Genomic DNA, 14740 nt, shown 5'->3' with positions numbered 1-14740 from the left:
GGCACTAGTTTGGACTCGGCTGGAATAGTGTGCATGGTTCTGGGTGCCACACTATAGGAAGAACGTGAATGCAATGGAGAGTGTGGAAGAAGTTTACATGAATGATTCCAGGAATAAAAACTTTAGTTATGAAGTTAGATTGGAGAGGTTGGGTCTGTCCTCCTTGGGGAGGAGGCAACAACTCACTGATACACAGACAGGAGGAGGATAATACTTCAACAAGCATGCCAAATCCCTGCCCGAGTTTTTGCAAGGACAAACTTAGGGGAGGTGATGGCATACTGGTATTATCGCTAAACTATTCATCCACAGACTCAGCTAATGTTCTGGGGACCTAGATTTGAATCCTTGTTAGACTGGAATTGGAATTCAATAAAACATTTCTGAAATTAAGAATCTACTGATGACCGCACAACCATTGTCGAAAAAAAAAGCACATCTGGATCACTAATGTCCTTTAGGGAAGGAAAGCTGCTATCCTTACCTAGTCTGACTTACATGTGACTTCACAGCCATAGCAATGTGGCTGACTCTCAACTGCTCTTGGGCAACTAGGGATGGGCAATAAAACAATGCCCATGTCCCATGAATGAATAAAAAAAATTGTACATATACAAAAACCAATCATGAAAACCTGGGATCCAGCAAAAGCTGTTGGTGAAGATGAGACTCCAAGGTCATGCATCGAGACTGAAACCTGTAAGCAAACGAAGGGGAAGAGAGCTCGTACTGGAACTACACCCAAGCTGGAAAGCAGGAAAAGCTCAGTTATAACATGAACAAGATCACCTACCAGCAGAACAACATCACCAACAAGCTGGACAACATTAACAGCAACACCAGCAAATGGCATCAAAATCCTGCCATTTCAGCGATACCATGAATAACCTCCTGTGGAAATGAAACCAAGCCAAAACAAGCTCTAACGGTTTAATTATATAAATTTCATTTCAGAAATAAAACAGCATGAGGAAACAGAAAAATGGAATTGAATCAGTCTTAAGGTTTTGGAATTCTGAATTACCATTCCTTGAATTGAGATATTTAAATTGTTCATGGACTCCAATTTTAACCATCTATTTCCATACATGCTCATTCCTCCCTCTCAAGCAATGGATTTGTCTCTGTATATCAACAGACTGGAGAGCTAGGGTTCTTTGAACCACTATGTTCAGAACAATGTCCCTATCTGACATCTGCACCTATACAATTTCAAGCAAGATCTTAGCTCAGAATTAAAGTTGGAACTTTACTTTTTCTTTTACCTGCCCCTTAAACCAATTATCATTCCTCTAACCTAGTTGAGATCAGCTAACAAGACCTAGACTGAATTCAGGGCCTTTTTGATCTCTACAGCTTACCGCCATACATCTGGATGTAACAATATTTACCAACTGAAATACTGTGAGGACAGGAATTACTGTTGCTGAACTATATGAATCTTGCAGAATAGAATGTTGTATTTACACAGAGCCATAGACACAGTTTACCTAATGGCAAAAGTAATAAAGCATTACATTCAAGCAAAGATTGGATTGCCAACAAAATAGTGCTCAGTCACCATGCTCTCAAATTACACTAAACCAACTAGAGATATAAGTGAGCAATTAAATCCTCTCAAATGTTTTGGTGCTTTTTGTTTGAAAAGATATTAACTGATCTCAATGGGAGTCAACACTAATAGTTGCCTTGAGGTGAAATCAGGCTAGAGAATGGAGATAATTTTACCGGGTGTGCAAACATAATTCAGCCCCCGTTTTAAAATTATATAAATACTGTCCTTAGTTTAGAATTTCTAATATTTAGACTTGTGGGACTGCATGCAGTCCCTGAGATGGTTACTGAACTGGTGACACTCCTGGGACTGGAGTTGCTGGCCAATCTGATTGGCTGGCAGCTCTCTGAGGCAGAACTTCTTCCAGTCCACCACTGAAACCGGTGATAATCTTACTGACAATCTCTGAAAGCTGGAGGGATACCTGGCCATAACTGGCAGTGGGAACTCTGCCACCAACCCTTCTGTCTCCTTGAGGAGCATTTAATTGCTGCACCTCCCCAGGAGGGCTGAAATGCTGCCCCTGAATAGAGACTCACAGCTCTCCACGACCAGCAGCATGGACAGGACCAGTGGTCTTCAATCGGATTCATCATTAGATCTCTGACAAAAGGTAACTGAGGACAGGATATGGTCCGAGGAAAGGGCAAGCAGGGAGCACCTCTCCCTCCTGAATGTGGGCCCATCTGATCAGGAAGAGAGTGCCTTTGAGTGAGCTTGTTTTGCTTGTTCTACTGCCTGCATGGCAATTACCCCAACCAGTTCTGGGTGAATACTAGCAGGGATGGGATGATCCCCTCAAGTGATCATTAATTGCTGGGGTCGAATAGACATTAGATTCCACTTAAATGGCTGGTCCAAGCAAGTTTTTGATCATGGTGAATCTCAGGTCATTGGTGGTGTGGGATTCAATTATGCTATTGAATAATAAGGAGACGGTGGCACGATAGCACAGTGGTTAGCACTGCTGCTTCACAGCTCCAGGGTCCTGGGTTCAATTCCTGGTTCGGGTCACTGTTTGGAGTTTGCACGGCTTTCCTCTGGTTTCCTTCCACAGTCCAAAGATGTGCAGTTGATTGGCCGTGCTAAGAAATTGCCCCTTAGTGTCCAGGGATGTGTAGGTTCGAGGGATTAGTGGGTATAATATGTAGGGATATGGGGGTAGGGCCTGGGTGGGATTGTGTTTGGTGCAGACTCAATGGGCCGAAGGGCCTCTTTCTGCACTGTAGGGTTCTATGGGTATAGACCATATCCTTTTGGAGATTATCATTGCCTGGCACTTGTATGGTATGAAAAATCATTTGCCAATTATCAAACCATGGCTGAATGTTGTCTAGGTAATGCTTCATGCAGGCACGGTCTACTTCAGTAACAACTTATACACTGTGCAATCATCATTCTGACTCAATGATGGAGGGAAGGCTGTTGGCCTAGGACACTACCCTGAGGAACCCCTGCAGTGATGTGCTGAGACCAAGGTGGCTAGCCTCCAGCAACCACAACCACCTTTCACTGAATCCCATTGACTTAAAGCACCTTCAGCTTGGCGGATGGAGCAGGAAGTATGATTTAAGTCAGACATATTTCACTTTTTGTTCAGAAGGTACTAGCCACAAATGTTAGTTGAGATTCTTAAAATACAGTAAAAAGAAATTTTTGCAAGATTTGAGTTCACTGCAGAGATTACAAAAAATACACATTAGCTGTAGCCTTTTCCCACTTCACCTTTCAGTATTCAAAATGTTACATTCCGGAGGGCGTGATATTGTTGATAAAGGTATGCCATTCTTCTTAGTTGCTGTCAAAAGAAATACGACATAAGTACAAAGCTCAGATTTCTGGTTGACTTGCAACAGCTGTTAGTACGGTTTCTTGAAGCTAAACATGACAAAAGAATGTTGATCATCAGGTTTTTGGAACATCCCCAAAAATAACAAACTTAAAAAAGTATAATGTCTCATTGAAACTGCTTGAACTTTAATTTATATATTTGTCAAGTTTGACTATAAGACTATCAGACATAGGGGCAGAATTAGGCCACTTGGCCATCAAGCCTGCTCCGCCTGTTCTTTGTTCTTTGTAGAACTGTTTAAAGCATTTATTTATTGTATTTACTGCTTTAAGAATTCTGAGGGAGTGGTTAGCAGGCAGTTGTGGGCCATCAGATTTAAATCAGCGCCAGGTTTAAAAGGAGGCCTGGTGTAGACAGCGGGCAGCGGAGTGAGTGGGAAGCAGAGTGAGCTATTCGGGCTTAATATCAAAAAGGGCTTTAAAAAAAAGGCCAGGTGAGTTCGTTTGAAAAACAAAAAAAAAATTTTTTCAAAACTACTACAGTAAATAATGGAGGGGCATGTGATGTGTGGTTTCTGTATGATGTGGGAACTGGTGGACCCTAGGGTTCATCCCAGTGACCATGTCTGCAGTAAGTGCAGGTTGCTGGAGGAGCTCCAGCTCAGGGTAAATGAGCTGGCCTCTGAGCTACAGACACTGAGGCTCATCAGGGGGAGAGATGGTGCCATTGTCAATGGGGTGCAAGTGACATCCACCCCCCCTAGACTGGCTAACTCTAAGGGTCAGGGACAAGAGGGGGCTACTGGGAAGAGGAAGGGGGGTGAGGAGCGGAGGCCTCAGCCTCTTAATCTGCATAACAGGTTTGAGGTTCTTGCTTCCAGGCTGGACGAGAACGAGGCAGGTGAGGTTGGTGAGCAAGCTGCACACGGTACAGTGCTGCAGCAGGACATAGGCAAAGAGAAAAGGAAAAGGACCGTAGTAGTGATTGGGGATAGTGGGGTGAAGGGTATTGACACTGTCCTTTGTCACAATGACAAAGTGCACAGAAGGGTGTGTTGTCTGCCTGGTGCTCGGGTATGGGATGTCGCATCTGGGCTGCAGAGGAACCTGGAGTGGGAGGGTGAGAATCCGGTCGTTGTGGTACATGTGGGTACCGGCGACGTAAGCAAAATGCAGACTGAGGATCTGGGGAGGGAGTATGAAAAGCTTGGAATGGAATTAAAAAGTAGAACCGACAAGGTGGTTATCTCTGGGCTACTGCCTGAACCGTGTGCAGATGGGCGTAGGGTTGACAGGATTAAGGAAGTGAATGGGTGGCTCAGGGATTGGTGTGGGAGGAATGGGTTTGAATTTATGGGGCATTGGCACCAGTATTGGGGTAGGTGGGACCTGTTCGGGAGGGATGGGGTTGGTCTGAACCGTGCTGGGACCAGAGTGCTGGCGAATCGAGTAAAGAGGACTGTAGACAGGGCTTTAAACTAATTATGGGAGGGGAGGGTGTGAGGGTAGGTGACCTTACGAGGTCTAAAGTTAAGGAGAGTGTACATGTAAGGGAAGAGGCCGAGGATGTCCCAATAATAGAGGGAGTAGGGGGCGTGAGTATAGTTGGTGGCGTTGCGGCAAATAGGGTCCAGGTGAAGGCTGGGATGAAAGCACTTTATCTGAATGCACGAAGCATTCGGAATAAAGTGGATGAGCTGATGGCGCAGATCGACACAAATGGATACGATCTGGTGGCCATTACAGAGACGTGGCTGCAGGGTGACAGGGACTGGGAGCTGAATGTACAGGGCTATCAAGTGTTTAGGAAGGATAGACAGGAGGGAAAAGGGGGGGGGCGTAGCTCTGCTGATTAAGGATAGCATCACAGTGGTAGCAAGGGATGATATTGGAGCCAAGGAGCAGAGGGTGGAATCGTTGTGGGTGGAGATTAGGAACAGCAAAGGGAGGAAGACGCTGGTGGGTGTCGTCTATAGGCCCCCGAATAATGATCTGGAGATGGGGCGGGCTGTTAACGCGCAAATAAGTGCGGCGTGCAGGAATGGGACGGCCGTAGTTATGGGAGATTTCAATCTGCATATTGATTGGTCGACCCATGTTGGACGTGGGGGGCTCGAGGAAGAGTTCTTGGAATGCTGCCGGGATAGCTTCCTCGAACAGTGTGTGTTGGAGCCGACGAGGGAGCGAGCTATCTTGGATCTGGTGCTATGTAATGAAGCGGGTAGAATTAGGGACCTTGTGGTGAAGGATCCTCTTGGGGAGAGTGATCATTGTATGGTGGAGTTTCTGGTGCAGATGGAGGAGGAGAAAGTGGGTTCCCGGACACGCGTCCTTTGTTTGAATAGAGGGAAATACGGTAGGATGAGAGAAGAATTGGCGAATGAGGACTGGGAGAGCGCGTTGGAGGGAGGGTCTGTTAAGGAGCAGTGGAGGATCTTTAAAGAGATCTTTCTTGGTGCTCAACGGAAATTTATTCCGATGTTCAAAAAGGATAGTAGGAGGAGAGGTAATAAGCCGTGGATAACAAAGGAGGTGAAGGAAAGTGTTAAACTAAAAGCGGAGGAATTTAGAGTAGCTAAGAGTAGTGGGCGAGAAGAGGATTGGGAGAGGTTTAAATGTCAACAAAGATTGACAAAGAAGTTGATAAGGAAGGGTAGGAGAAACTATGAAGCTGGGCTAGCGCTTAATATAAAAAAGGATAGCAAGAGTTTTTATAAATATATAAAAAGGAAGAGGCTGGCTAGGGTGAATGTTGGTCCTTTAGAGGATGAGAAAGGGGACCTAGTGGTAGGGGATGGGGATATGGCTAAGGTATTGAATAACTTTTTTGTTTCTGTCTTCACGGAGGAGGACGTGAATAATTTGCCGGGTGTTAGCAATAGAAAGGTGGTAGGACTGGAGGGTCTTAATGACATTACTGTTACTAGAAAGGCGGTGCTCGACAGACTGGAGGGGCTGATTGTGGACAAGTCTCCAGGACCGGATGGAATGCATCCGAGGGTTCTGAAAGAAATGGCGGAGGTGATAGTGGATGCCTTGGTGGTTATTTTCCAAACGTCGCTGGATTCCGGGGAAGTGCCGGATGATTGGAAAACGGCTAATGTTACGCCGTTGTTTAAGAAGGGTGCCAGGCAAAAGGCGGGGAATTATAGGCCGGTTAGTTTAACATCTGTGGTAGGTAAAATGTTAGAATCTGTCATTAAGGAGGAAATTGCGAGGCATCTTGAAGGGAATTGCTTGATAGAGCAGACGCAGCACGGTTTCATTAAAGGGAAGTCGTGTCTGACAAATTTACTGGAGTTCTATGAGGATGTGTCTAGGGCGGTGGATAGAGGAGAGCCGGTGGATGTGGTCTTTCTAGATTTTCAGAAAGCGTTTGACAAAGTGCCTCACAAGAGGTTATTGCAGAAGGTCGAGGGACATGGAGTTGGGGGTAGGGTGTTAGCGTGGATAGAGGATTGGTTGTCAAATAGGAGACAGAGAGTGGGGGTCAACGGGTGCTATTTGGATTGGCAGATGGTGACTAGTGGAGTGCCCCAGGGGTCGGTGCTGGGGCCTCAGCTTTTTACCATTTATATAGATGATCTGGAGGAGGGAACCGAGTGTAGAGTGTCGAAATTTGCTGATGACACCAAGATTGGGGGAACGGCAAATTGTGCGGAGGGTGTGGAGAGTCTGCAGAAGGATCTAGATAGGCTGGGCGAATGGGCCAGGAAATGGCAAATGGAATTTAATGTTGGCAAGTGTGAGGTGGTCCACTTTGGTAGGAAAAATGGTAGGAAGGACTATTACTTACGAGGCGAAAAACTGCAGCAGGCGACGGTGCAGAGGGACCTCGGGGTCCTTGTGCATGAGTCGCAAAAACCCAGCTTGCAGGTGCAGCAGGTGGTCAGGAAGGCGAATGGGATGCTGGCCTTCATAGCGAAGGGGATTGAATATAAAAGTAGGGAGGTTGCTGCAGCTGTATAGGGCATTGGTGAGGCCGCAACTGGAGTACTGTGTGCATTTTTGGGCGCCGCACCTGCGCAAAGATATTTTGGCCTTGGAGGGAGTGCAGAGGAGGTTTACTAGGCTAATACCGGAGTTGAGGGGGTTGAGCTATGAGGAGAGGCTGAATAAACTGGGCTTGTACTCGTTAGAGTTTAGAAGAATGAGAGGAGATCTCATTGAGACGTATAAGATGATGAATGGGATGGATAGGATAGAGGTGGAAAGACTCTTCCCGCTCAAAAAAGACAATAGGACTAGGGGGCACAGCCTCAAGATAAAAGGGGGGCGGTTTAGAGCGGAGTTGAGGAGGAACTTCTTCACTCAAAGGGTGGTGAATCTCTGGAATTCTCTGCCCGTTGAAGTGGTGGAGGCTGCCTCGCTAAATATTTTTAAGACGCGGGTTGATGGGTTTTTGATAGGAGAGGGGATTAAGGGTTATGGGGAGAGGGCGGGAAAGTGGAACTGAGCAGCGACAGATCAGCCATGATCTTATTGAATGGCGGGGCAGGCTCGAAGGGCTGGATGGCCTACTCCTGCTCCTATTTCTTATGTTCTTATGTTCTTATGTTCTTATGCCATTCGATCACGGCTGATATTTTTCTCTTCCCTATTCTCCTGGTCCCCTTATTAATCAAGAGCCTATCTAACTCTGTCTTAAAGACACTCAATGACCTGGCCTCCACAGCCTTCTGCGGTAAAGTGTTCCACAGATTTATCACTCTTTGGCTGAAGAAATTACTCCTCATCTCTGCTTTAAAGAAATCTCTTTAGCCTGAGGTTGTGCCCTCTGGTTGTAGTTTTTCCTACAAGTGGAAACATCCTCTCCACATCCAGTCTATCCAGGCCTTGGAGTATCCTGTAAGTTTCAATAAGATCCCCCCTTATCCTTCTAAACTCCATTGAGTACAGACCCAGAATCCTCAGCCGCTCTGCATACGACAAGCTCTTCACTCCAGGGATCATTCTTGTGAACCTCCTCTGGAGCCTTTTCAAGGCCAGTATATCCTTCCTTCAATATGGGGCCCAAAACTGCTCACAATACTCCAAATGGGATCTGACCAGAGCCTTTTGCAGCCTCAGAAATATATCCCTGCTCTTGTATTCTAGCCCTCTTGACATGAATACTAACATTGCATTTGCCTTCTTAACTGCTGACTGAACCTGCACATTAACCTTAAGAGAATCTTGAACAATGACTCCCAAGTCCCTTTGTGTTTCTGATTTCCTAAGCATTTTCCCATTTAGAACATTGTCTATGCCTCCATTCCTCCTTCCAAAATGCATAACCTCCCACTTTTCCACATTGTATTCCATCTGCCACTTCTTTACCCACTTTCCTAATTTGTCTAAGTCTTTCTGCAGCACCCCCCTGCTTTCTCAATACTACCTGTCCCTCTAGATATCTTTGTATCATCTGCAAACTTAGCAACAGTGCCTTCAGTTCCTTCTTCCAAATCATTAATATATATTGTGAAAAGTTATGGTCCCAGCACTGACCCCTGAGGCACACCACTAGTCACCAGCTGCCATCCTGAAAAAGACCCCTTTATCCCCACTCTCTGCCTTCTGCCAGTCAGCCAATCCTCTATTCATGCCAGGATCTTACCATTAACACCATGGACTCTTAACTCCTAAGCGGCACCTTGTCAAAGGCCTTCTGGACATCTAAATAAATCACATCCACTAGTTCTCTTTTATCTAACTTCCTTGTTATCTCCTCAAAAAACTAACAGATTTGTCAGACATGATCTCCCCTTGATGAAGCCACGTTGACTCAGTCATATTTTATCATGCACTTCCAGGTACTCTGCAATCTCATCTTTAATAATGGACTCTAAAATTTGCCAATGACTGAAGTTAGGCTAACTGGCTTATAAGTTCCCGTCTCCTGCCTCCCTCCCTTTTTATTTAGCAGCGTTACATCAGCTACTTTCCAGTGCTCTGGGACCCTCCCTGTCTCTAGTGATTGCTGAAAGATCACCACCAATGCCTCCACAATAAGTTTCATTAGTTTCATTAAGTATGATAATCATTTGTCATCACCATTTTACAGAAAACAACTTGTACCTATATAATGTTTTCAATGTAATAAAGCAATCCAAGTTACTTGGTAGGAATGTTACGAAGCAAAATTTGACACCGAGGCACAAAGGAGATATTAGGCCAGATGATCTGAAGCTCGCTTAAGGAGAAAGGTTTTAAGGAATGTTTTAAAGGAGGAGAAGGGAAGCGTTTCAGGGAGGAAGTTCCAATATTTAGGACCCTGGCAACTCAAGGCAAGTTCAGTAATGATGAACTGAATAAAATTGGGAATGCCAGAATCAGAGCAGCTTAGTGGAGATTAAAGACAAGAAGAGGGAAAGAGGCAATGGATAGATTCAAATATAAGGATGAGAATCTTAAACTGAGGCTTTCCTTAGCCAGGAGTTAATGTAGGTCAGCAAACAGAGAAGGTGGATACAAGAATGGTTACAGGCAGAAGAGCTTTGGATGACCTCATATTTAGAATATGGGAGGCTGGCCAGAAGTTTGTTGCAAAGCCAAGTTTAGAAGTGCCAAAGGCATGGATGAGGGCTTCAGCAATATATGAGGTGAAGCAGCAGTGGAGTTGGGCACGTTATGAAGGTGGAAATGGACAGTCTTAGTGATGGTGTGGATAAGACCATCTCAGAGCTCGTAGCTCATCTCAGAGTCAAATAGGACACCAAGGTCGAGAGCTTTCTGGTTTACCCTCAGACAGTTGTCAGGGAGAGGGGGAGAGAATGGAGTTTGTAGTGGGGACCAAAGTCAATGGCTTTGATCTTCCCAACATTTAATTGGAGGAAATCTCTGCTCATCCAAAACTGAATATTAGAGTCTGATTATATTTGCAAAGAATGGAGGGATGATAGAAGGGGTGATGAGATAGAGCTGAGTGTTGTTAATGTAGCTGTGGAACCTAATGTTGTGTTATCACATTAAGGTTAACAGGTAGCATGTACATGAAAAATACAAGGAGGCAAAATATAGATTTTAGATCCCAGAATATTTCACTTGTGAGTTGGGTTAAAACAAAACAAAAATATGGAAATACTCTGCAGTTCAAGCAGCATGGACACAGAAATAGAATTCAATATTTTAGTTTACATCAACAGCATTTCACAAGCAACCGAAAAGAGAAAAACTAAGATTCCATTGCCTCTTCTACCCTTTCTCTTTTCCCCATTTGCCTTCTCCTTACTTTCCCTTTTGTAATGCATGGTTAAATGTTATATCCTGAAATCGTTAACCCCTCAACCAATGCCCCATTACTCCTCGTGAATACATTACTCCCCTCCTTATTCATATCTTTTAAAGATTTATTTAACATGTATTTTAAAACTGAATTTAGGCTGAGGAAAGGTTGTCTTTCCTTCATCTTCATTAGGTGTTGCAAATATCTTCTAAAACCTAACTAAAAACTAAGTAACTAAAAATAATTACAGGTGGATTACTGGTTGACTTTGAAAATGCTATTTTTTTTAAATTGAGGCCAACATGGATTTGTTTCCCCTCTTCAATTTCTAAACTATCTGGAACATAAACAAACAAAAAGTTGTTTAATCAAAAATCCGTAATTTTTCCACTTTCTCTGACTCAATTTTTGAAAGTAGAATTCTCCCAAAAAAATTTAAAGTTCCAAATGTGCAAGAAAATGGGAGTAAATCCTGCCATTTTTTTTAAGCGCTATTTTCAGAATGAATCTCTGACACTGTACATCAGAGTGCCCTAGTGGAATTCCCTCTAAAAATCAAGGGGCAAGGCCTATTCCCGCTGGAGAGGCTGACAGCAGAGCGTTGAACTGGCCATTGCGCATGCACCAATATCGGCGCATATGCAGTGACCCTCCATTGCCGGCCACTGGCCAGCCCTGCACCCCCCATCACTGACCTCCTGTACCTCCCTGGGCTAGCCCGTGTCCCCCTCCCCTCTCCTGGAAAGCCTTCATCTCCCTGACCTGTCCCATTCTCCCCCTGACAGTCCCACTGCAGCAGCCTGGAACCACCCCCACCCAGATGGCTGCCTTCACTCCTGCTCTCTCTCTCCCCGACTGATCCCGATCAATTGCGGAGTGGCTTCAGAGGGGCAGTAGGTTATCCCTCTACTTTGTGAAATATTTCACAAAGTATTTTGAGTGATCATGGGAATCAAGTGGCCAGAATGACATACTTTTATAACAACTTACAGCTGTGTGTCATACAAGGGCCAACCCACCACTGTTTAGTGAAAAGGTTCTTCTAGCAAGCTTTCAGTTAATATGCTAAATTTAATGTTATTATAGGTAGGTGTTGGACGCCATTAAAAATATATTAATTAGTCTTGAGTTCTTGTAAAAATCTGACACTATGAATTTTGGCAGAGATAACACAGTTCTTACATTCTGTTGGACTACAACTAGCCATTTTGACATTTTGTAGTGCACGGAGGTCCACTTTGAATGGTCTGGCTGGTTTCACTGGAGGAGGCCCAAGTGCTTCAATAGATGGGAGTTCTCGGCGTCGCATACATATATGTTGAGAGTCTCTCTTTTGGACAGCCCCTTCTCTTTGATCCATCGGAAATTTTGGTTCTTGATGGCTAGCTCGATCCAATCTTATGACCCTGCCTGGCAATGCTGGAGAAGCCTCTGATTCAACCGTAATATTGTTATTCCGTTCAAACTCTTTTGGATTTATTTCTGGGGTAGCAAGGTATGTTTTTGGTGGAAGAGATGGGGCACAAACATTTTTCGTTTTAGAATCATCACTGCTTCGGATGAGCATGGTTTGCTCCTTAAGCTGGGATATTTCATCCCTGGTACCTGACATCTGCATCTCTGGCTCCATACTCAAACTTTCCTTTATAGGTTGTGTAAAAGAAGAGGTCCTGAAAAGTGGTTCAGTGCAATACGTTGTCTGAGATGGAGAATAACAATTTGATCCCGAACTTATCGATGGAGGGAGCGTAGCACATTTTATCTTTTCGGTTGGTGCTCTAGGCTCAAAAGTACAGCGTGAAGAGCTCTCCCAAATGTTTAACTTTTCTTTAAATGAGATTGCATCCAATTGCCCATTTTGTGTGTTGTCTTCTGAAGTCTTGGATTCTGATGTTTGATTTTCAGGTTTCTGAAGTTTGTTGGGACTAATCCCCACTGATGCTCCTTTGGAGGTAGTGTGAGCTTCACGCCTTCTTCCACTTTCTACTGGAACACTGGATTTGGTCCACTCGGGAAAGTTCAGAAGCACAGGCTTTGGAATGATTGCTGGTTTTGCAAGAGGAAGAGGAGGAGGAGGAGGTGATTTCACACAAAGCTGTTGACCAGAAGCACTGTGACAATTAACGGTCTCAAAAATGTCCATGTTGGTTACATTTTGCACTGTTTCAGCATGAAATACTCCAAGTGCTTCAGAAACTTGTTTACCGCTGGGCTTGACCTTTATTATATCAGATTTCTGAAACTTTGCTCGGAGAGCTTTAAAATCAATTACTTCTTCCTAGAAAGAAGAGCAGAACACTGGTTATCTTTTGTAGAGGGAATTAAATGAGTTTTCCAACTTTAGGCAGTAAAATTTATTTAAAGTAAAACTATTTCAACAAGGTCAGACATCAATGTCACTTGTAACATTTCCACTGATGCATGTCTGAAATCAGGTTGGTAATCCTTACGCCAAACCCGGAGGCATCATAGGTGTGCTCCAGTTGACAACTGCAGCTCTAGACCAGAGACAAAGGTCAGTCATGGCCAGCGATCTTTGCCACTCTCTTTTTGGATGTGCACATTAAAATACTGACACAGTAAAAAGTTTGCTGCAGCATGGAATTATTATACCCAAGATTTTATTCCAACGATGAGTAATTTCAGGCTACGAAAGTAGACTAGAAGTTGGAACTGTTTTCCTTGGAGAAGCATTGGCTTCGCAGAGATTTAATAGAGGTATTCATTATCATGAGGGGTCAGGCCAGAGAAGAAAGAGGGAAGCTGTACCCACTCACGAAAGGATCAAGAATGAATGCAGAAATTTAAAGTCAAAGGCAAAAGAAGCAAAAATGACAAGTGGAAAATATGTTTCATGCAATGAGTGTTTGGGGTCTGGAATGCACTGTCTCCTTGTGTGCTCAGCAATAGGATTCCCTGCAATCACTGACTCTTCACCCCTCCCCACTGAGTCTTCTCATTTCCTCGACCATCTCCAACCCTTGGCCTCCCCTTCTTTAGGATAAGAACATAAGAAATAGGAGCAGGAGTAGGCCAACTAGCCCTTCGAGCCTGCCCCGCCATTCAATAAGATCATGGCTGATCTGTCGTGTCTCAGTTCCACATTCCCGCCCTCTCCCCATAACCCTTAATCCCTCGCTTATCAAAATCCCATCAACCCGCGTCTTAAAAATATTTAGCGAGGCAGCCTCCACCACTTCAACGGGCACAGAATTCCAGAGATTCACCACCCTTTGAGTGAAGAAGTTCTTCCTCAACTCCGTTCTAAACCGCCCCCCCTTTATCTTGAGGCTGTGCCCCCTAGTCCTACTATCCTTTCTGAGTGGGAAGAGTCTCTCCACCTCTATCCTATCCATCCCATTCATCATCTTATACGTCTCAATGAGATCTCCCCTCATTCTTCTAAACTCCAACGAGTACAAGCCTAATTTATTCAGCCTCTCCTCATAGCTCAACCCCCTCAACTCCGGCATCAGCCTAGTAAACCTCCTCTGCACTCCCTCCAAGGCCAAAATATCCTTGCGTAAGTACGGCGCCCAAAACTGCACACAGTACTCCAGCTGCGGCCTCACCAATGCCCTATACAGCTGCAGCAAGACCTCCCTACTTTTATATTCAATCCCCCTCGCGATGAAGGCCAGCATCCCATTCGCCTTCCTGACCACCTGCTGCACCTGCAAGCTGGGTTTTTGCGACTCATGCACAAGGACCCCGAGGTCCCTCTGCACCGTCGCCTGATGCAGTTTTTCTCCACGTAAGTAATAATCCTTCCTACCATTATTCCTACCAAAGTGGACCACCTTGCACTTGCCAACATTAAATTCCATTTGCCATTTCCTGGCCCATTCACCCAGACTATCTAGATCCTTCTGTAGACTCTCCCCACCCTCCGCACAATTTGCCTTTCCACCAATTTTCCCTACAGTGCAGAAAGAAGCCATTTGGTTCATCGAACCTGCACAGACAGCAATCCCACCCAGGCCCTAATCCTGTAACCCTACTTTTGTCCTGCTAATCCCCCTGACACTAAAGGTAAATCCTTGGAAGGAGAGGAAACCGGAGCACTCGGAGAAAACCCACGCAGATATGAGGAGAATATGCAAACTCCACACAATCAGCTGAGGCAGAATTGAACCCGTGTCCCTGGCACTGCAAGGCAGTAGTGCTAACCACTGTGCCATTCCTGGGAA

General features: G+C 44.8%; 1 protein-coding gene across 2 annotated transcripts in view; it reads right to left on the bottom strand.

The window, feature by feature from the left end:
* LOC145348362 (uncharacterized) overlaps positions 1 to 14740 on the bottom strand; it is a 55220-nt gene that overhangs the window by 27786 nt on the left and 12694 nt on the right. For both annotated transcript variants that reach the window (XM_080196568.1, XM_080196569.1), the window contains exons 2-3: positions 11733 to 12828; positions 3281 to 3353 (exon numbers count right to left, since the gene is read on the bottom strand). In XM_080196568.1, coding sequence (XP_080052694.1) covers positions 3281 to 3353; positions 11733 to 12828 — 1169 coding nt within the window. The remainder of the gene's footprint in view (positions 1 to 3280; positions 3354 to 11732; positions 12829 to 14740) is intronic.

Source organism: Carcharhinus amblyrhynchos, chromosome 9 (assembly GCF_965287045.1).
Source record: "Carcharhinus amblyrhynchos chromosome 9, sCarAmb.v2.hapA, whole genome shotgun sequence".
NCBI lineage: Eukaryota > Metazoa > Chordata > Chondrichthyes > Carcharhiniformes > Carcharhinidae > Carcharhinus > Carcharhinus amblyrhynchos.
The sequence above is the reverse complement of the archived record's forward strand: the minus strand, read 5'-3'. Positions and strand labels throughout refer to the sequence as shown.